The 22,179-nt window shown below is 31.1% G+C and overlaps 1 protein-coding gene across 1 annotated transcript in view; it reads left to right on the top strand.

The window, feature by feature from the left end:
- LOC115891551 (piezo-type mechanosensitive ion channel component-like) overlaps positions 1-22,179 on the top strand; it is a 133,469-nt gene that overhangs the window by 51,746 nt on the left and 59,544 nt on the right. The window contains exons 12-14 of the mRNA XM_030912039.1: positions 250-451; positions 4,138-4,408; positions 6,990-7,175. Coding sequence (XP_030767899.1) covers positions 250-451; positions 4,138-4,408; positions 6,990-7,175 — 659 coding nt within the window. The remainder of the gene's footprint in view (positions 1-249; positions 452-4,137; positions 4,409-6,989; positions 7,176-22,179) is intronic.

The raw sequence follows: 22,179 nt of genomic DNA on the forward strand, positions 1-22,179 counted from the left end.
CGTCAATCAATCCTAATTTATGTTATAGGGGTAAGCCACTTTTGAGACACACGCGGTATAGCAAAATGGTGCAACTCATATATTAAACCAGTGTTGGCTACAAATTGCCAATATTGGGCCCATATACAATATTCTACCAATATAAAATCAGTGTTGCGTCTATATGGTGTGCTATTGGGGTAGGCCCAACATCTTCTAACACACTTTTTTTTTAATTTTTAATGATAAAATTTGTTTACTATTTTTCAGATCAGTGCGGTAGTTGCTAGCATAGTATTATTTATTAGGATGGACGTATTCTCAATTCTAATATCCCTAATTTTAATTGGAATGTGTACAGTTAAGAGAAAATACAAAAGAATGGTTTGGTATTTAATCCTAATCGGGATGGCTATTCTGTTACCTTTCCAATACTTTATGACATTAGGAATTTGTCCTGCGTATTGGGATAGTAAGTATATTTTTAGAATCATATTTAGTCACTCATGATGCTAAAACTTAAAAAAAAACCATCAAATCATATATTATTTTATTCATTAGATGTAAAGAAACCTCTTGTAGTTATGATTAATTGAAATACCATACGATCGAAAAAAAACCGGCGTCAGATATGGTCGGAAATGAAGATTTTATACAGGGTGAGTTTTCTACGATGACCTCTATGGGTATCTCGGAAACTAATGGAGATAGAGAGTCGGTTAAATAGGGAAAAAATTGCAGTTTTGTAAAGTTAAAAATATGCACCTTTCGGATTTTTGAAAAAAATTATGACTTACTAGATATTTCGAAAACAAAAATTTTAAAACTATTAAAAGGCTATTTTAAAAATGGTCCCTAATTCCATTATAATCTATTTTAGACAAAAAGTTATCACATAAAAGTTGTAGATAATCTCTCTAATCACATCCTTAATGAAATTGTGTTTTTTTTTTATAGTCTGTCATTTTTAGCATATGACACAAAGAGATGTTTTTTTTTTCTCAAAAAAATTCTATGGGTATTTTGCCCAATGTAAGAAAATCTACAAAATAAAATATTTATTTTTTGGAAACACTGCTGCGTTAATCCAAAGAAGACAAGGGTTTATTAATTAACAAATTTGCCTAATGGACAAAAAAATGCTTAACGTTTCGGGAAGTATGCCTCTTCCCGTCGTCGCAAGCAGAAAAAACACAAAGAACAAAGAAAAAACTATTTATAATATCTAAATGCAACTATTCGAGAACACTTCAGTTTTTTTAAACAGATACGTCTATAAAAACAGTTACAGACGTTCTGTTAAAATGACATATCAATTTAAACTTCAATTTCTTTTTATGTTATGTTCTTCTTTTAAATCAAAGAAGCGATTGCCAAGCATTAGTAATATCTACAGATGCATGAGCAATACATTTATTTTTATTAGATTGTATTAAAAAAGCCTCTTTTTTTCTTTTAAGCCTAGTTCACACAGCGAGTAATTTAGTCGAGTAGCGAGTAATTTAGTAATGTAGTGTGTGCGGCCAGTACAAATTAGTAGAGTAGTTTAGTGTAGTAGTTTAGTCGGCTGGATCCATCCGATTCTATTTTGACGGTCGAGTAGAGTCCCCCACCATGTGCTACTAACTACTAAATTGCCACTAAAACAAATATGAACACGAGTGTTTAGTTCATTGTTTAGTTAAGTAGGTACATTAGTTGACGTTTCTAATATTCTGATTGCATTACAGTATTCTGCAGGATCTTCTAATTGCAACTCTTGTAAAATACCAATTGAAGCCTCTAACGATTCTCTTTTATTGATCCATTTTCTGACCCATAAACGCTTTGGTTTTTCAGATATTTCTTCTTCAATTTATTTCAAAATGATATTTATTATGTTTTTTATAACAATGTCTTTGTTTATAACCTTATTTAATTCCGTATGACGCCTTTTCTTATCCATTTTAACAGTTTTGACATCACTATTGCACTACTAAACTCAATTTCATAACTGGTCTGAACGATAATCTGTAAGTGGGTACTCGCTACACGACTAAATTACTCGTTACTCGACTAAATTACTAGCCGTGTCTGAACCAGGCTTTAGAGACTATCGCTTCTTTCATTATAATTTTTGCGTTTTTAAAATCTACTCTGTGCCCTGTGTCCATATGTGCCATATGTTTTTTTAATGGAAACTACATAAATAGTTGCCCATGACTTCGTTAAAAACGTCATTTTTAAAGCTTTTCAGCGATATCAGTTATAATAATTTTTTTTCGAAAAATTACCGAGTTATAGCCAATTAGTTGCATGGTATTCTTATTCTATTATGATTTATAATTTATGAAATTACAGAATATTTTATTAAATGGTTCTTTATTTTTTAGATTAAACAAATTAAAACTTAAAAAACTAATATCACTAGATACACTTTAAGTTATTTTAACCTCGATTTTAACAATATATTCAAAAAATCCGCCATTGTTTTGAGTACATAAAATGCCTCATTTCAAAACTGAATTAAAAACTTTTCTCACAGAACAGCGATAATTATTAAACTTCTCCCGTGCCGCTTCTTCAAGTGCCTCTCTTGACTCAAGTTCTCTTGTAAACCGTCTTGTTACCATACCGCATAATAAAACGGATAGGTCAGGTGACCAAGAGAGCTCATGCATTTGGTCCACCTTTTCCTACCCCTGAGGTTACATAATTATGATATAAATAATTTTTATGAGGAAGAGCATCGTATTAAAAGTCATATGTTTTCTGATGTGAATCCTTTTCTCCATTTGAAAAATTATTCATTTGAAAAGCGTTTAATCCTTGTCCCTTGTGCATACGTGTTGAACTACAATGTGTAAACGTAACATATTATAAGTAATAATACCATAATAATATCGTAAGCACAACGTAAATGTGATTTTCAAAAATCCGAATTTTCTTCACCATTTGACCGACCCTCTCGCTCCAGTAGTTTCCAAGATACCCATAGAGAACATCGTAGAAAACTCACTCTGTATATTAATAAACTTTATAATTAAATATATCTGCTACATTTTTCAATATACAGGGTGGTCTGAACTGTATAACGAAAACTTCGGTAGCATATTCTGCAAATAAATAGAAGTAAAAAAGTTCTTCTAAATGTATGTCCTAAAATGCTTAATTTCGGAGATACAGGGTGTAGAAGTTAAATTTTTATTTCGATTTTTTCCAAATAATTTCTGAAGTAATATCAATATTCGTATGAAAATTGGTCTCTGGTAGTTTTTTGACATGAGAAATTTGATTTTGATGCCATTATGACTCCTTTTTGTAGAGGACGCCACCTACATGTGATTTAACTGTTTTGAAGAGTATATGACTTTTTGTCCGTACCTGTATATAACTACTGTGTAAAAAAATATACATTTTCGTAACTTTCTACGTAAAAATGTCTCTTGGTAAAAATCGTTACGAGCAACCCTTCTCGAAATATTTAAAATGGTAAATACATGTCATTATTGGACAAAAAAATAAACATGTTGAGTAGATAGTTATTTGACTGAAATAATAAATTTGGGAAATTTTTATTTTAAATTAATCATGAAATTTTCTTCGAAAAAATGATGATTGATGATGATTTGACATTAAAAATATTTCAAATTTATGATTTCAGTCATTTAACTCCTTAGCCAACATGTTTAATTTATGTCAATGATGACAGGTATTGATAAATTCGATTTCAAATATCTCGAGAACTATTACTCGTAGCGATTTTTATTAAGAGACTTTTATTACGTTAAAAACGTCGTAAATGTATATTTTTTACTTAGTAGTTTTATACAGGTACGAACGAAAAGTTATTACTCTTCAAACCAGTTAAAAATATGTAGACATGTAGGAGTAATATTGACATCAAAATCAAATTTCTCATATCAAAAAACTCGCAGACACCAAATTTCATCCAAATATTGACGTTACTTCAGAAATTATTTGGAAAAAATCGAAATAAAAATGAAATTTCTATACCCTGTATCTCCGAAACGAAGCCATTTTAGGACATACATTTATAAGAACTTTTTTACTTATTTTTATCTGCAGAATATGCTGCCGAAGTTTCCGGAATACAATTCGGACCACCTTGTATATTCACTATATTTTTCACTACAATTTTCATTATATTTCTGATAGTATCCTTGACAAGATATTGGAACGAAAATAACACTAGACTGCGACTGCAACAGTTTCTGAACCAAATGAACTTGGTGTACCCACCAAAAGCTATGCTGCTACTCTTCGACTTTGCATTATTCATGTGCGTGGCCAGACAATGGAGGGCCTTTAAGACCGAGAAAAAATTTGCCCAAAGAGATTTCCCTGGTGGAAGTAACGAAGAAGTTTATCATTTAATTGACGACCCGACTGTCGTCAATCCTGTGCCAGATTATGTCAGTAATACCAGGTAATTATTACTTATTATGTATAATGGTATACAGGGTGACCCAGGCTTCCAAAAAATCTTTATATTAAGTTTTTAGTTTAAGATTTTCATTTGATTTTTTTTAAGTATTGTGGGGCGCACATTTTGAAAACATTTTTGTTATAATACAGGATAATTCAAACATATTTTCAAGCTAAATTTGCATATTTTTAAATGGCATACGATGTACGTATATTTTTACCTCACTAGATTTGTCATTAAATTTCTATTCCAAAAATACCATAATGTTTTATATTCAGACCGAGGGGTGTCTCACTTGGGTAAAAAATGTACATGTACTGCCAAAATATCATGTTACTCGCAAGTGACTGCCAATGACTGCGAAGAAGAGTGCCTATGACTGCCATGTAATTATTATAGGCGACTGCCGTAAGACTGCCAATGACTGCCAGCGACTGCCAAGAAAATGTACATGTAATTCCAATAGTGAGACACCCCTCGATTCAGACCCAGCGGTTTTTGTAAGTAAAATATTAAAATAGGGAAGTAAAATGGATTCTAGATGCTAAAAATCTCGAAAACTTTAGATTAAATATTAATAACTAATATCGTAGAGACACCTGCTAGTTTAAAATTCAGATATTTTCGGACATTTCCTCTTAAAAAGAAAGATGTAATCGTGCTTAAACAAATTATGAATAAATTGAATATAAGGTGTTATTTTTACACTCGTTTGACGCCAATGGAAAAGATAGCTTAAATATTGATAACTAAGATTTGATTTGATTTGATTTGAACTAATATCCTAGAGTCACCCGCTAATTCAGAATTCAGATTTTTTTGAAATTTACTGTCAAAAATAAAGTGGCGATCGTGATAAAACAAATTATGAATATACCATAATTACTTAAACAGACTGGAAACTCCAGCTATAATCAAATATACAGGTACCTAGTACCCCAACTTTTTGGGTACAATCAACACACATATGAGTGGATTGCTTTATTCGTACAGGGTAATTTAGGCTTCCGCAAAAGCTCTATATTAAGTTTTTGATTTGTAAATTTCATTTGAATTTTATTACATAATATGGGAGCAATGGTAACGCACTTTCTGAAAATATTTTTGTCAACATACAAGGTGATTCAAACATATTTTCAAACCAAAGTATATTTTTTAATGGAATACTATACATTTTTTAACTCACACAGTGGATTTACCATTACATTTCCATTCCAAAAATACCATAATGTCATATATTAAACTAAATTTACTGTTTATTTACAGCCCTCCCAAAGTTCTAAATTCGATTAATTTTACACTGTTTTAGCTGGAGATACTTGTATAATAGTTTTTTTTTGTTAAAATTCAGTTTACCAATATACTCTTCTTTTTCTCATTCTTCGACAGACGATGACAGAAAAAAAAGCAAATGCCGTCCATACCAATACATTTATTTCACTAAAAAAAGTTTCTAATATTTTTTAAGTTATCTATGGATAGGTTGATATATAAATCCGTCATGCGTCATCTCTTGTTGTGTTTAAGCAGTTTTATTGTTTTTTTTTTCAAAAATGACATCATATTTCAATATTATTGGTTTGACGAAACGATGAACGACAAACGGACGCCCATGCGTATGAACTCGACTTTGAGAGTTGTCAAACTCTTGCCAAATTATAGGTTATAATTTTGTGTCAAATTATGTCAAATAGATATGATAAATATTTTGCATTTTGCATTTTGGACTGTGTTATTACGTGTGTTTCGTGTTTTTTAACATTAAGTAGAGGAAAACTTGAGGGAAAATTAAGTGTTGACCCAGACCATTGAGGGAAAATTAAGTGTTGACCACCAAAGATACAGTTTGCCAGATACTATGACCCGAGAGTTGTATTAGTGACAAACAAAATTTGTATACCATCTCGTATATGGTACCAAAAACTGGAGTATCTTTAAAATAACATCACACGATAGGTAAATAATAAATTTTAGTACTACAGAGAGATAATGTCAAACGATACTGGTTTAAAAAAAATAAGGTTAAAGTTAATTAACCAACTTTTAAGGTATAAAATTCAATAAGTGTTATTATTAATAAAATATTTTGTTTTATTTATTCTTTTGCCATATTAAATAAAATAACTGGATTAGATTTCTTCAGTTTTATACAGTTTTTTTTAATATTTTGAAGTAGTCACTTGTCACTCAAACTTTAAATTTTCTGCTATGCGTTCCAATTGTACCAACTTATTTTTTTGTAAAATAAAATAAACAACTTTGAAATTAAAATGACAGATATATCTATCACTGTTAAGGATTTTGTCTTTGGACAGACTATATTTGCAAGCTTGTTTGTATACAGGATGGGTCTAAACTAAATGCTGGATATGTCTCCATTATTTTAAATTGGTTCCGTCTATTTTGTATTATAGTCGAATGAAGTTTCCCTTTTTTTCATTAAGATTAACATGAACAGATTAAAAGCTCACAACTGAACTGAAACTGAAACTGGTAGTGTAAAAGTATATTAAGGTATAAAATAACCGACTGTGCAATGATTTATTTGTCACCCTGGTATAATTCCTTAATTAATTTTCAGAACTTCACTGGATATCTACAAGTACGTTATTTTTTCGAGCTCGTATTATGTGTCGCTGTTGTTTACGTTCCTGGCGGGCACCATGCGACCCACCTTCTACTCCTTTGGTTACATTCTATTCGCGTCGATGCTGGCGTGGGAAGGACGGGATATGTTTCTCAGACCACCTAAAGGCATTATTTTCAGGTAAGCAAAACCGGAAAAGTGAAACAACTCTTTTAAAGGTGCTCACTTACACGGAAAAAAGGAAATATACACACTGCAAGAAAATCTACAAAATAAAATAGTTATTTTTTGTAAACACTTAATCGCGTTAATCTGGAAACTTGTAGCATTAGAAGTTATAAAAAAATGATGGAATGTTTTTTTTTTATAAGAATTTTCTTTTAGAAAAAATATTGAAACAACTAATACTATGCGACGGAGCTGTTCGCCGGTGAGCAATGGGTCGTAAGCTAGTGAAAATTAAATTGTGATAATTACGTCTTTATAATATACTGGGCGCCACTCAGTTTTCCATTTACTTTCAAAAACTTCTAAGTTGAGAACTGAGAAATCAACTCAGAATATAGGTATTACTTATTTTAAGAATTACACAAATGAAACGCTGAGATAAACTAACAACTAAGTATAATTAATAATTAAATATTAATTAGAATAAAATAAGACTATGAATAATTTGATGTTTGAAAATGTTGGTTGGTAAATAGTATGTATTAAAATAGATCACTCAAGATGGTAGTTAAATCTGCACGCTTCTGAATACTAATATTTTATTAATTATTCCGCAAAAAGTCTGGCGATCTTGGTACCAAAATATAGGGACTCTTTATATTAAAAAACCGTACTATGTATATATCAGAAATATGCATAACATGAATAAAATATTTCAAAGTGACTCTAAAGTAATAAAATATCTAATATGCCTGAAGGGCTTGAAGCATTAAAGTGAACTTAAATTATATAAAAAGAAATGATCTGGCCTTTTATATCCGTTCTGGTCACAAGCTGGTTGTGGTGAACTGCTGGAACTGGATCGTGATTAAAACGTGTCCACCCAGACAGGATCGGAAAATGCTGTATATTCAGGAGATTCCTCAGTTATTCAACGTGTATATTGTAGGGACAAACTATTGGCCCAAATGTCCAGATACAATAAACAAAATGGCACCAGAAATGCGTACCATAAAATAAAACCCTGTACAAATAGAAAAAAGGTATTAGGAAACGTTATGTAAAAAATAAAGGTCTTACCTCCTCCGCTCAGAGGGTTTTCCCACACAAATTTCAAAAATGCCAAAAACGCCGATAATTCTATCGGGTTCAGCTTCAACCACCAATATAGCGATAAAGGTAGGCACGAGGTATATACCTATACCGTCAGAAATAAAGTGACGAACAACTTCGACCGGACTGAAATAACTATCCAGAAATAAACTTGTAAAAAAATAAAAGATAATAACAATACTTAGAATGCCATCTCGGTGCGAGGACTCAAACTTGAATTGTTTAAATAAAATAATTCTGTACATTTATTTAAATTGTGTGAATTTTAAATAAAATGCTACATTGCCTCTCTCCAAAAAGAAAAAATTAAAGGCTGTACAGACTTTAAATTTTTTATGAGAACAAAATGTTCACCTAGATCATTATTCAAACAATCCACCAAGAAACATCATCAAAAATAAATGGTGAGAAAATAAAACAAACCAAGAAAGAGCTTTAGATAACTACTGTACTAAAGACTATAGGAACTACTGATTAAAGAAAAATCCTAAACTACGAAAGAAACCATTATCCAATGATAATAGCTTAAAGAAAGAAAATAAAAACAATATTCAGTAGTCATTCAGTTATTTTAGCTTCGATAGCTACGCGTATCACTCGTCCACCAAGGAGTCAAAATAGATAGGTCAAAATCGGGTTAAGTTAAAATCGGGTTAAGTCAAAATCGGTAAGTCTACTAAAAAACTGGATAACACAAAACTACAACTATGAGTTATAAAGTAAGCCTGAAGGCTAGAGGTAATATAAGAAACCGCTATTCCAAGAGAATAGTGAAAACTTATGTAAAAACAAATTACCGCTTTGGTAATACCATAGAAACAAAAATGTTTCGACAAAAATACGAACACAAACAAAAGATACTTGGACAGAACACTTCCCCAGCAAGGATAAACCGAAGAGCACTCGAAGAAAACCAACCAATGTCAAAGATCTAAGCGGTCTGGATTTCGGAGTAATTTAAATAAATCTACTCTGGAGATGATAAGTGAAATCCAAGCTAGTACTGCGCGACATTCATCTGTAGAAAGTCCCCTCGATTACTAACCTCGAGTAGATCCTCCAGGCAGGCACTTCCCCAAACACAATTCCGCAACCCAAACCAAAAAAATGCTATGTCCAAGGTGGAAAACAAAAAACCAAAAAAAAAGGAAGAGAAAGAGAGAGAGACAGGTAACCCAAATGTTCCACAATCAAGAGGGAGTGAAATATAGTTTCCACCAAACTGAAAACCATAGAAATGGCACTAGGAAATCAATTAAACTTAGTAGGTACTCGTATGGCCAAGTTGTCAGCAGTACCCTCGGACTTGCCCACTAGGAAACTGAGATTGCACAGTAGTGTCACCCAACTATTCCTCAGTACATCAGAAATGTCTGTAGCCAAATAAACATCCCCAATACGAATCCTTCCACGCTAGCAGTTTGTGACTACAAGTCCGGAAGCTACTGACACCATCGTCATCCGGCCTAATTCACAAGAGAAAAACAAAACGTCCTAGGTACGTTATATAATGAGTATTACCACCCATAAAACACTCAAACGAAGGTATAAAAAAAACAAAGGTAAGATAGCTAGATCTAAATCAACTAACTTAATGAAATATGCTCGTAAAACAAAAATATTGCGCTGGTGACAAGAAATCCTATAACAACTATAAACTCCATTATTCAACGTGTATGCCATTCTATAGTCACATCTGCAATAATACTTACAAATTCACACCACTAAGCTCAGTTTGAAATAGTCTAAGGTAAGGTAAGATAAAAAATAAGTAGAAGGTGTAAGGTAAAGGTAAGATAAAAAATACTAAAGGTAAGATAATCACTGTACTTTCAAGTAAAAAGGTAAGTTAAAGGTAAGATAAAATAATATAACAGCTTAAATCGCTTGTTACTGAATAACTAACTACACTTTGTAGAGTCAAATCAGCAAAATAATAAAAGAAAATTTCTTTTATAAGGTAAGATACAAAAAAAAATAAAGAAAAAGATAAGATAAATTTTACTTTCAGATAATTAAAAAACTTTTAAGTTTTCAAATGGAAAAGAGAATTCACTCTTTTAGCAACACTAGAAGTAAAATACAGATAACTCATAATACAGATAGTAAAGATAAAGTTACAGATAAAAATGTAAATATCCTAGAGATATTTTGCTAGAAGTAAGAGGTAAATTTTTTCGAAGGTAAGGTAAGTATAAAACAGTTAATTAAGTGTAACAAAAAACATGCTAAAGAGAAATTAGAAAATTTAGGTAATTAAAATATAGGTAAAGCTTAAGAAAAGATAAATTGAAATAAGAAAATGAAAATATTAATCTTGTTCATCTGACGAATCGTCAAGATCGTGATAAGGTAATAAGTCTTTGACATGCCATTTCCCGGCTTTAGAACCATCTGTATTTTTTAACTCGTAAACTAAATGAGAGAGCTTTTTGCAAACTATTGACAAAATATACTTAGGACTGAGCTTAGCTGCAAACTTGTCGGCGGCATTAGATAAAACCTTATTAACACGCCACACTTTATCACCTACGTTGAAAGAAACATCCCGTTTCCGGAGATTGTAAGATTTTAAATTTCTTTCATATGCAGAATGCAACTTGTTACGTATCTCAACGAATAACTTTCTAAACTCTGTCAAATTCTCAGCATAAGTATTTCTATCACCAGGCAATATTTCTACAGATTGGTCGTTAATACTAAAATCGTAATATTCGCCAGATATAGGAACATGTCTACCGAACATCAAATAAGTTGGCGGAAAACCTGTCACTTCATGAACTGCAGTATTAATAGCTTGTCTAATCTGAGGTATGTGTAAATCCCAATCTTCATGTTTATCAATATAACATCTGATAGCAGTAGTTATGGTTTTATTATTCCTTTCGACAAAATTACATTGTGGTGAATAATAGGGAGTAAACCACTGTTTAACTTTATATTTTTCACAAAGACCTTTAAGATTATTACTAGCAAAATTTGGAGCGTTATCAGTTATTAATATTTGAGGAACACCAAATATCAGAAATATGTTGTTTTCAATAGTATCTACAATATTATTTGATTTAGAATGCTTCAAAGGAAATATGTAAGTGTATTTAGAAAACCAATCAGCTGCTACTAGCAACCATTTATTACCTTTTTTAGAACGCGGAAACGGACCGACAAAATCTAAAGAAAGAATCTGACCAGGTAAATCAACAATTTTTTCTTTACCCATGGTACCGATTTTAGGCAAATTTGAACATTTTTGCGCACCGCAAACTAAACATTTTCTAATAAATTTCAAAATATCTGATCTCATATTTGGCCAATAATACGTTTCTTGTACTCGATACAAAGTTTTACGGAAACCAAAATGTGCACTAGTTGGAGGTATATGACAAGAATCAATAACTTTGTTACGTTGACATTTAGGCACTAAAATTTTCCATTCTCTTTTGTTAAAAATATGAGATTTATTTGATGAAATGAATTTATATACTTTTTCGTTTTTTACGCGCCATTGTGGATATTTATCCGGCTCGTTCTGAATTTTATCACGTAATGAAATGTACCATGGATCAAGAGAACTGTTATCTGTAGATAATAAAGATAATTTAGCCTCAGGTAGATTGATATGGAGGAAAGAATAAGGAACTCACGACTTAACGCATCTGGAACTAAATGCATAGAACCTTTTCTATGTTGCAAATCAAAAGTATGCTGACGCAACCCTAAAGTAACCATCGGCTTCAGAGCTTACCGGAAGGAGTTTTTAAGTTATTAAGCCAAAGCAGACTATAATGATCGGTAATGACTGTGAAAGGAGTACCTCAATCCAAGGTCTAAACTTTTCTATGCAGAATATAACTGCCAAACACTCACGTTCAGTTACCGAATAATTTCTTTCTGCTTTAGAAAGTGAACGGCTTGCATAAGCAATCACCCTCTCTTCACCATCTATAAATTGTGTAAGCATACCACCGATTCCGACATCAGAAGCATCAGATTGAACAAAAAACTTTTGAGAGAAATCTGGTTGAGATAAGACTGGAGCACTAACAAGTTTTTGTTTTATAGCCAGAAAAGCAGCCTCAGCATCGTCATTCCATGATATTGTTTGCTTTTTCTTTTTACCTTTAAGGAGAGCATTAAGTGGATTAACAAGAGAAGAAAAATCTTTAATAAAACGTCTATACCAAGAACACATACCGATAAATCTCTTGACTTCAGTAGAAGTCTGAGGACGAGGATAATTCGTCATCGATTCAACTTTTGCAGGATCGGTAGCTAAAGAGTTATTACCCACTATAAAACCTAAATATTTTAATGTGGTTTTAAAGAAATTACATTTTTCAAGATTAATAGTTAATCCAGCTTCCTTAAGCAATTTTTGTACTGTTTTTAAAAGTTCTATATGATGTTCAAAAGTAGGAGAGCAAATCAAAATATCATCAAGGTAAGAAAAAATATGAGGTTCATATTTAGGACCAAATATGGAGTCTACAAGACGTTGCTGAGTCTGAGCGGCATTACACAAACCGAAAGGTACGACATTAAACTGATAATGACCACGACCAATAATAGAGAAAGCAGTTTTTTCTTTAGATGCCTCGTCTAGAGGAATCTGCCAAAATGCTTTACGAAGATCAATAGATGAGATAAATTTAGCATTACGTAAGTTACATAGAATACGATCTACGTGCGGTAAAGGAAAACTGTCATGTTTAGTAATAGCGTTCAGAAATCGTCCATCAAAACAAAATCTATACTCTCCATTAGATTTTTTAACTAATAAGGTAGGAGAAGACCAAGGACTATTAGACTCTTCGACTACACCTAACTCAAGCATAGAATCTAATTCTTTATTTAAAATGTCCTGCATGTACGGAGAAAGTAAGTAAGGTTTCTTTTTAAAAGGTTGATTATCTCCTGTATCTATAGTTAACTTAATTTTATTTGTGCGGCCTAATTTTTTATCACTATCAATCTGCTTAAATAATTCTAATACTTTAAAAGCTTCATTTTTTTCAAAAGGAGATAAGTCATCTAGAGAAAACAAGTTAGAACTAAAAGAACTGTTAGAAAATGGCTCCACTATATCTAGTTTAATAGAATCATTCTGAATAAGATAACTATTGTTTTTAAAATTCATAATCAAGTTAAATGATTTAACAAAATCCATACCAAAAATAAAAGAATGAGTTACAGAAGGAACTACAAGAGCTTTAATCAGTCTAAAACAAGTACCAATAGAAATAGGTAAGTCAACTAACCCTATTACTTTTTGTTCCTTGCCATCTGCGGTATAAAGATTAGAATGTTGGATAGGATGAACTTTTATTTTTAACTTATTTAAAAACTTTAAACCCTCATTTCCAATGATAGAGGTAGTGGCACCGGAGTCAAGTAATACAGTTATATCCCTGTCAAAAAGACGTACTGATATATAAGGTCTATTATCATTAACTTTTTTAGAAAACAATGGTAGAATTTCGTTATTATGAAATGGTGTTTTATAAAAATTTGAAACATGTTTAAGCCATTTTCTCCACTCAAAAATATTAAAGTAACTTTTAGTGGTTGAACCATCACCAAGCAATCGACCACTTGCAATGACTGGTGATTTAACTAGTTTTTTGAACATTTACTACAATTTGAAACTTTAACATTAGGCTCGCCACAACGAAAACAAAATAACTTACGTTTTTCTCTACAAGAATTGTACGTATGATTAGGTAAATTACAATTGAAACAAATTATCTTAGATTTAGAGTCCTTAGAATTTTCAGTAGATTTCTGAACGTTATTTTTAAAAGAATTTTTGTTAGAGGTAGATACGTTTTTTCGATCATGAAACTGCTTTTTATATACAGAGGTAGAAGTACTAGGCTGTGAGTCGTCCAAATAAGATAAATGCGAATTTTTCTTAGAAACAGATTGAGAAGTTAACTGTACGACTTCTTCCAATCTTTTACACAAAATAGACAAGTCATTAACACTATCTGCAGTATGCAAAGCTAACTGATTAATATATTCAGGTAATAAATTTTTACGAATATACTTAACCTTAGTAATTTCGGCTGGAGGTAAAGATAAACGAGAAAATAAGTTCTCTAAATGAGCAATAAAAATAGTTATAGATTCATTTCTTTTCTGCTTTCTCTGTCTTATCTGTTCCCAGATGTCGTCATCTGCACACGGAGGTAAAAAATCGTTCTTTAATCTTTTAACTAAACCTTGCCAATCAGTAACAATGGATCTTACACTACGATACCAAACAAAAGCATCGCCTATAAAAAATTCAACAGCTGAGTTAAATAATTCTATTTCGGAAAAATTACGGCTTTGAGCTAAATCAGATACTCTTTCTAAAAAATAATAAACGCTTTTCGAATCGCCATTAAATTTTATACCCCAAGATGAAATTGGTTGTTTATTAGCGGAACAAGAAACTACCGGACTAACATTGACTATAGGAGCAACAGAATTATGTTCAAAACTATCATTCAGATTTTGAGTATTAGAGATTGAAACTGTTTTTTCATCTAAATCGGATTCTAACTTTAAACAAGTAGCATACGATTCATTTTTAAATTTAATAATTTCCTCCTCATTAGGCTTTGAAATTACTATCCGTCTTACACGACCAGATAAATGAGCTAATCTAGATTTTACTCTTAAAAATGTACTATCTGCAGAACTACCCTCAAAATCAGAAATTAAACTTGTAATAGAAGATAAACTTTTATTAATTTCAGTTTGTTCCGTCATAAAATCAACTTTATAACTGTCCATATTAATTTGAGAACCTGGATTGTTTAGTTCTTTCTTTAAAAGTTTCGAAAGCATCTTTCTTTTATCATCAACGCCCCTTTCAGTATAAACAAATCGAATATTTAACTCATACTCCAACTCATAATCCAACAAATGATTAACTCTAAACTTTTCTAAATCCATAATTACTGAATAAATTTTACAAATGTAAATTCTAAATAAGTATTAGTTAAAATTAAAAAATAAATAAATCAATTACAAAAACAAAATGACTTGAAATAATTTTTTTTTATTTGACCACCCTGTATACTGTTCAAAAATATTCAGGAAAATAATCTAAATAGAATCGATAAAACTACGAATGTTAAAATACGTCGGAGAAAAGGAATTTCTATGTCAATATAAAAAAACTATTTGGTATGAAATAAAAAACTGGTAAACAATACGCGATGAAAATATCTATAAATTTAGTTAAAATTTTAGATAAACAATTTGTAATTGATAATTTTATGCAGATTTTATATATAGAAAAATAGACAGAATATAGACAGAAAAAAACTAGAAATAGAAATAGAGAAAGAAAAAAACCACAGCAATTTCACCGTCAGAATAACTTAGATCACAGCTATACCATACCAAAAATATAGAAAAATAGTACCAGATACAGGAAAAAATACAATATACCTGTTTTTTGCAAAAGGAAAAATATGAAATTAAAGTCCAGAACTGAATAGATAAAAAATATAGATACGTTTTAGGCAAAGTTAATATTAAATAGTCTAGTTTATCTCAGCAAAAATAATAAACCAAATTATAAAAGACGTAAAAAAAATCAAGACGTAAAACAATTTTATTTTTTTTAATTTAAATCTCAGGCCCCACATCGTTGGACGCTATTTTTGTAGCATTAGAAGTTATAAAAAATGATGGAATGTTTTTTTTTTATAAAATTTTCTTTTAAGAAAAATATTAGAAACAACTAATACTATGCGACGGAGCTGTTCGCCGGTGAGCAATGGGTCGTAAGCTAGTGAAAATTAAATTGTGATAATTACGTCTTTATAATATACTGGGCGCCACTCAGTTTTCCATTTACTTTCAAAAAAAACTTCTAAGTTGAGAACTGAAAAATCAACTCAGAATATAGGTATTACTTATTTTAGGAATTACAAAAATGAAACGCTGAGATAAACTAACAACTAAGTATAATTAATAATTAAATGTTAATTAGAATAAAAATAAGACTATGAATAATTTGATGTTTGAAAATGTTGGTTGGTAAATAGTATGTATTAAAATAGATCACTCAAGATGGTAGTTAAATCTGCACGCTTCTGAATATTAATATTTTATTAATTATTCCGCAAAATCTGGCGATCTTGGTACCAAAATATAGGGACTCTTTATATTAAAAAACCCGTACTATGTATATATCAGAAATATGCATAACATGAATAAAAATATTTCAAAGTGACTCTAAAGTAATAAAATATCTAATATGCCTGAAGGGCTTGAAGCATTAAAGTGAACTTAAATTATATAAAAGAAATGATCTGGCCTTTTATATCCGTTCTGGTCACAAGCTGGTTGTGGTGAACTGCTGGAACTGGATCGTGATTAAAACGTCTCCACCCAGACAGGATCGGAAAATGCTGTATATTCAGGAGATTCCTCCGTTATTCAACGTGTATATTGTAAGACAAACGTGGCCCAAATGTCAGATACAATAAACAAAATGGCACCAGAAATGCGTACCATAAAAATAAAACCCTGTACAAATAGAAAAAAGGTATTAGGAAACGTTATGTAAAAATAAAGGATCTTACCTCCGCTCAGAGGGTTTTCCCACAAATTTCAAAAATGCCAAAAAAAACGCCGATAATTTCTATCGGGTTCAGCTTCAAACCACCAATATAGCGATAAAGGTAGGCACGAGGTATATACCTATACCGTCAGAAATAAAGTGACGAACAACTTCGACCGGACTGAAATAACTATCCAGAAATAAACTTGTAAAAAAATAAAAGATAATAACAATACTTAGAATGCCATCTCGGTGCGAGGACTCAAACTTGAATTGTTTAAATAAAATAATTCTGTACATTTATTTAAATTGTGTGAATTTTAAATAAAATGCTACAAACTACTTGTCAGAAGTTAGGTTTACAGATATAAAAATTTGCCTAACGAACAAAAAAATGCTTAACGTTTTTGAAATTTTATCTCCTTCCGTCGTCGGAAATAAAAAAATACAAAGAATAAAGAAAAAAAACTATTTAAAATATTTAAATTCAGCTATTCGAGAACACTTTAGTTTTTTTGAAACAGATACGTCTACAAAAACCGTTGACGTTCTGTTAATTATTCCTCTGTATAAAGGAGGTGATAAAGATCACGCTTCGAACTATCGCCCAATTGCACTCCTGCCCACATTATCTAAGATCATTGAAAGATTGGTTAAAAAAAGGTTTCTATCTTTTCTCCTTAAATATAAAATACTTACTATCCATCAATTTTGATTTCTAAGTAACAATTGCAGAAATGATGCTATGTTCGACCTTTTTAATAATGTATACACTAGCCTGAATAACCATCACTCTACAGCTACAATTTTCTGTGATTTCTCTAAGGCTTTCGATTGTGTAAATCATAATATCTTAACTAACAAATTGCAATACTATGGTTTCAGGGGAGTGCCGCTCGAATGGTTTAAGTCATATCTTGGCAACAGAAGGCAGCTTGTGAGAATTGATACTATGTCTTCTTGTAAGCCTATAGAATGTAGTGTCCCTCAGGGTTCAGTACTTGGCCCTATTTTGTTTCTGGTGTTTATCAACGACATTGCAAATCTAGACATTAGCGGTAAAATCTGCCTCTTTGCGGACGATACTAGTTTCACTTGGAGCGGCCCAGATGTTGCGGCACTATATGATACTGTATCCAGTGACTTACGCACCATTAAGTCTTGGTGCGATTCTAATCTCCTATGCCTCAACCTATCAAAAACTAAAGTTTTGTCATATAAAAGTACTATACAACCTTTTGTACTTAATAACACCACTACTGACGTCGTGGACTGTGTGAAATTCTTAGGACTTGTTGTAGACAACTCGTTAAAATGGGACTTTCACATCGAAGCTCTATCAAAGAAACTATGCGCTGCCTGTTTTGCGCTAAGATCAGTTTCTAAGGAACTTAACTTCTCAACTTCTAGAATAGCCTATTATGCCCTTTTTGAGTCACATCTTCGTTATGCCCTTCCATCCTGGGGTACTTGCTGCGCAACAAAATTTGATCGTGTTTTCAGACTTCAAAAGAGAGAGCACTGCCAGAATTTCTTTAAAAATTTGAAAATACTGACTCTTCCTTCTTTATTCATTTTTGAATCCGTTTGCTTAATCCGCAAGCACATATCTGCTATTCCCGAAAGGCCATCTCATAACTATCTACTTAGGAATGCAGAGCATGATCTTTATCTACCAACCCCGAGCTCAGAACTAGTTAAAGGTTCAATACTGTACAAATGCCAAAAAAATGTACAATCATCTGCCTTTGGATATCAAGTCGCATTCATTCTTTCCCGCATTTCGCAAAGCTCTGAAATCATACTTACTGGAGAGAGCTCGATATGCGGTAAACGACTTTTTTGTTGATGTTAATTATGAACAATTTTGAATTTTAAAATTTTGATCATCTCACACACTGGTCAAAGGTCAAGTATTTAATATTTTATAACTCTAAAATTATATCTATTTACTGCGCACTGTTCTAAAATTGTCCATGTATAATCTTTTTGTAATTTTAAAGACTTAAATTTTTTTGAATTGTATTATTTGTATTGTGTATTTTTGTTGTTTGTATATTTTTTGTGATTTTGTTGTTTGTGAGTGCTTTGTCGATGAAGCTGTTTTGGCTTTTTGTACAATAAAGCGTTGTTTGCTGTTGTTGTTGTTGTTAAAATGACATTATATCAAGTTAAACTTCAAAAGTAACAATTACTACCTGATAACAATTATTTAATATTGTATCTGTTTTAAAAAAAACTGTTTTCGAATAGTTGAATTTAAATACTTTAAATAGTTTTTTTTCTTTATTCTTTTTATTTATTTTTTTGTTTCCGACGACGCCGACGGAGAGAGATAAACTTTCCGAAACGTTAAGCATTTTCTTGTTGTTTTGTTCGTTAGGAAAATTTGTATAACTGTAAACCTAACTTCTGACAAATAGTTTCCGTTTGGATTAACGCAGAAATGTTTACAAGAAATAACTATTTTAATTTGTAGATTTTCTTGCAGTGGGGAAATACCCATATAGAATTTTTTGAAGAGAAAGAAGATATAGTTCATACCAGTTAAAGTATTTTCACGTGATTAACTTGACCGGCACAGCGCACAGTGGATCGACCCAATGCAATTTGCTGGACATTCAGCAATTATGCAAAATTTCTAACTTAAGACTTTTTTGAATAAATGTGTTCTGAAATCTTCAAATTTGTTAAAAATAGTCATTTCACTTTTTTATATGGTAATCGCAAAACAATTCTCGATGCACGTGATCAACTTTGAGTGACAAGCCATGGCGACAGCGCTGCCAGATTTGGAGATGAGTCTTAATTTAAAATTGAAAAAACAATATACAGGGTGGCGCCTCTCGTACGCCGCGGAAGATCCAAGGAGAACGGTAGTTTATATCGAAATGAAATTTTGGCAGCATATGTAGGTTAACTGAAAGCATTTTATAAAAATATTTAGAATTATACAGGGTGTCCCCAAAAAATGTTACACATCAAAATTGTGTATTTTCTAATTGAACACCCTATATATTAATTGATTTCAGGATTCTAGGGAAAAAATAAAGGTGAGTTTTATTAAAGAGGCATATACCTACAATCTAAAGATCTTGACATATTTCACATTTTGTGAAAATGAAGAGTAAATTTTAAATTTCGATAACAGCTACCTAAATTTTAGTTGACCTTTTATAGCCTGATATTTAATCACAGTAACCACTGTATGTTAAAACAAATTGAAATTTGACCCGAAAAGTTATACAGGGTAAGACAAAATTAATATGGAACATTAGTCACTTTTAAACGCAAGTTATTCCTTTATTTTAAATGGTATCCCCAGTATATTCTTCCGGTATTCAATGGGAAATTTATATATCTTCAAAATATTATTAAGGTTGCCTACCCCTCAGACAAATATTTTCTGCAACCAATTCTAAGTGGCTGTGTGATATACCTTTTGTTAATTTATCTAAAATTAAAGATTGTAGAGTAAAATACTCAAGGGTAATAAAAAGATACACGTTTAAAACATGTTTTAATTATTACAGAATTAACACTAGATATAAACCTATAATTATGCGACAAAAATTAGCTAGATGAAATCAAATGCTCAAAATGCTTCCATTCCTGTTAACTGCATAAAATGATTGTCTATTTAAAAGGATCTTTTCATTTTAAAAAGCATATGTGGAGTTCTACCTCGAAAAGCAGCTACAATAATTTCGTTCATGTTGTCGACACTAGTTGGTCGAGTTTTGTAAACACTATCTTTAACATATCCCCATAAAAAAAAAACAAACTAAACAAAATCAGGAGCATTTAAGTATTAGAATCATATCAATTCTCTGTGATGTAGGATAAGTTTGTATTTTCGGCAAATATCTGAGATTTTTTTTTTGGTTTAACTGACACAAAATGAAACTGCAACTAGTTGTTAAAGTTGGACTAATTAGACAGCTATGTTGAAGTAACGTCAGACATATCACAGCCACCTAGATTTTATCAAATAATAAAGATCTACTCAGATCAAATCATGTAAATGAAAATATCTAGGAAAATCTTTGTTTGAGGGGTAGTAATAGTATTTTGAAAAGACATGAATTCTCCATTTAATATCGGAATAATATACTGGGTGTTCCATTTGAAATAAAAGAGTAACATGCTTTTAAATGTGACCAATGTTCAATATTAATTTTGTCTCACCCTGTATAAATTTCTGGATCAAGTTTTAATTTGATTTAAAATACAATAGTTAATTTAACTACATATTAGGCTATACCGGGTAAATTCCAATTTAGGCAGCTTTTATTGCAATTTAAAAATTGTTCTTTATTTCTAGAAAATGTTAAATATGTCAAAAACCTTACAATTTAGTCATATACTTCTCTTATAAAACTCACCTTTATTTTTCTCCCAGAATCCGAAAATCAGTTAATATATAGGGTGTTCCATTACAAAAAACACAACTTTGATATGTAACTTCTTTTGCGACACCCTGTAGAACACTCTATATTTTTAAAAAGTGCTCTAAATTAACCTACATATGCTCACAAAATTTCATTTCAATACAAACTATCGTTCTCCTTGGAGCCTCCGCGGCGTATGAGAGGCGCCACCCTGTATTTATTATATCATTTTTTAAAGAGTTTCACGTTTTATTTTTAATTTAATAACTAATATTTTAGTAAATAATTGATTTATTTGTATTACAGCTTATTTTACTTATTACATATTGGCAAAAACTAGTCCATTATGAAGATTATTCTAAGCGTTATTATGGGTTATTTATTTATTGATGTACATTTTACAACGCCGTAAGTGGTAATAACAAGTAAGGGGCTATTAATGCACAATCTAGTAATCACAGAATTTAATAAAAACGTTTAAAGTGGTATAATGTATCAAATTTACTTCACTGACTGCAGTCGAGGGAAATAAAGGACTTTTATTGTCACGTTCTCGTTAAAATTGTTTATCATGGAAGCTAGAAGCTGTTTGCTTCGACTGTTTAAACGCTTCGTCACATTTTCAACGCACAATTTCAAGAAATACAATACAATACTCGAAATTTTAGTTCTTAAAAAAACTGTTTGTGCTTAAAGGTGCAATTTTTAATAAAGTACTACGAAAATAGTCAAAAAACGATAATTGCTCAAAAAAATGCAATAACAACACGATATTATACAAAATAATGACTGACATTAGGATAATAATTGTCAAATAATAAAGGACAACATTGCTGAACACGGCGCAATGTGACCAACATAGCGATAATAAAATTCGGTTTAACCCAATTTTTGCAGCTTTAATCTAAATAAAATATCTGTTACAATCATTTGCTCTATAAAGTAAAAT

The sequence above is a fragment of the Sitophilus oryzae genome, unplaced genomic scaffold (genome assembly GCF_002938485.1).
Source record: "Sitophilus oryzae breed Bouriz unplaced genomic scaffold, Soryzae_2.0 scaffold_1184_pilon_pilon, whole genome shotgun sequence".
Lineage (NCBI taxonomy): Eukaryota > Metazoa > Arthropoda > Insecta > Coleoptera > Curculionidae > Sitophilus > Sitophilus oryzae.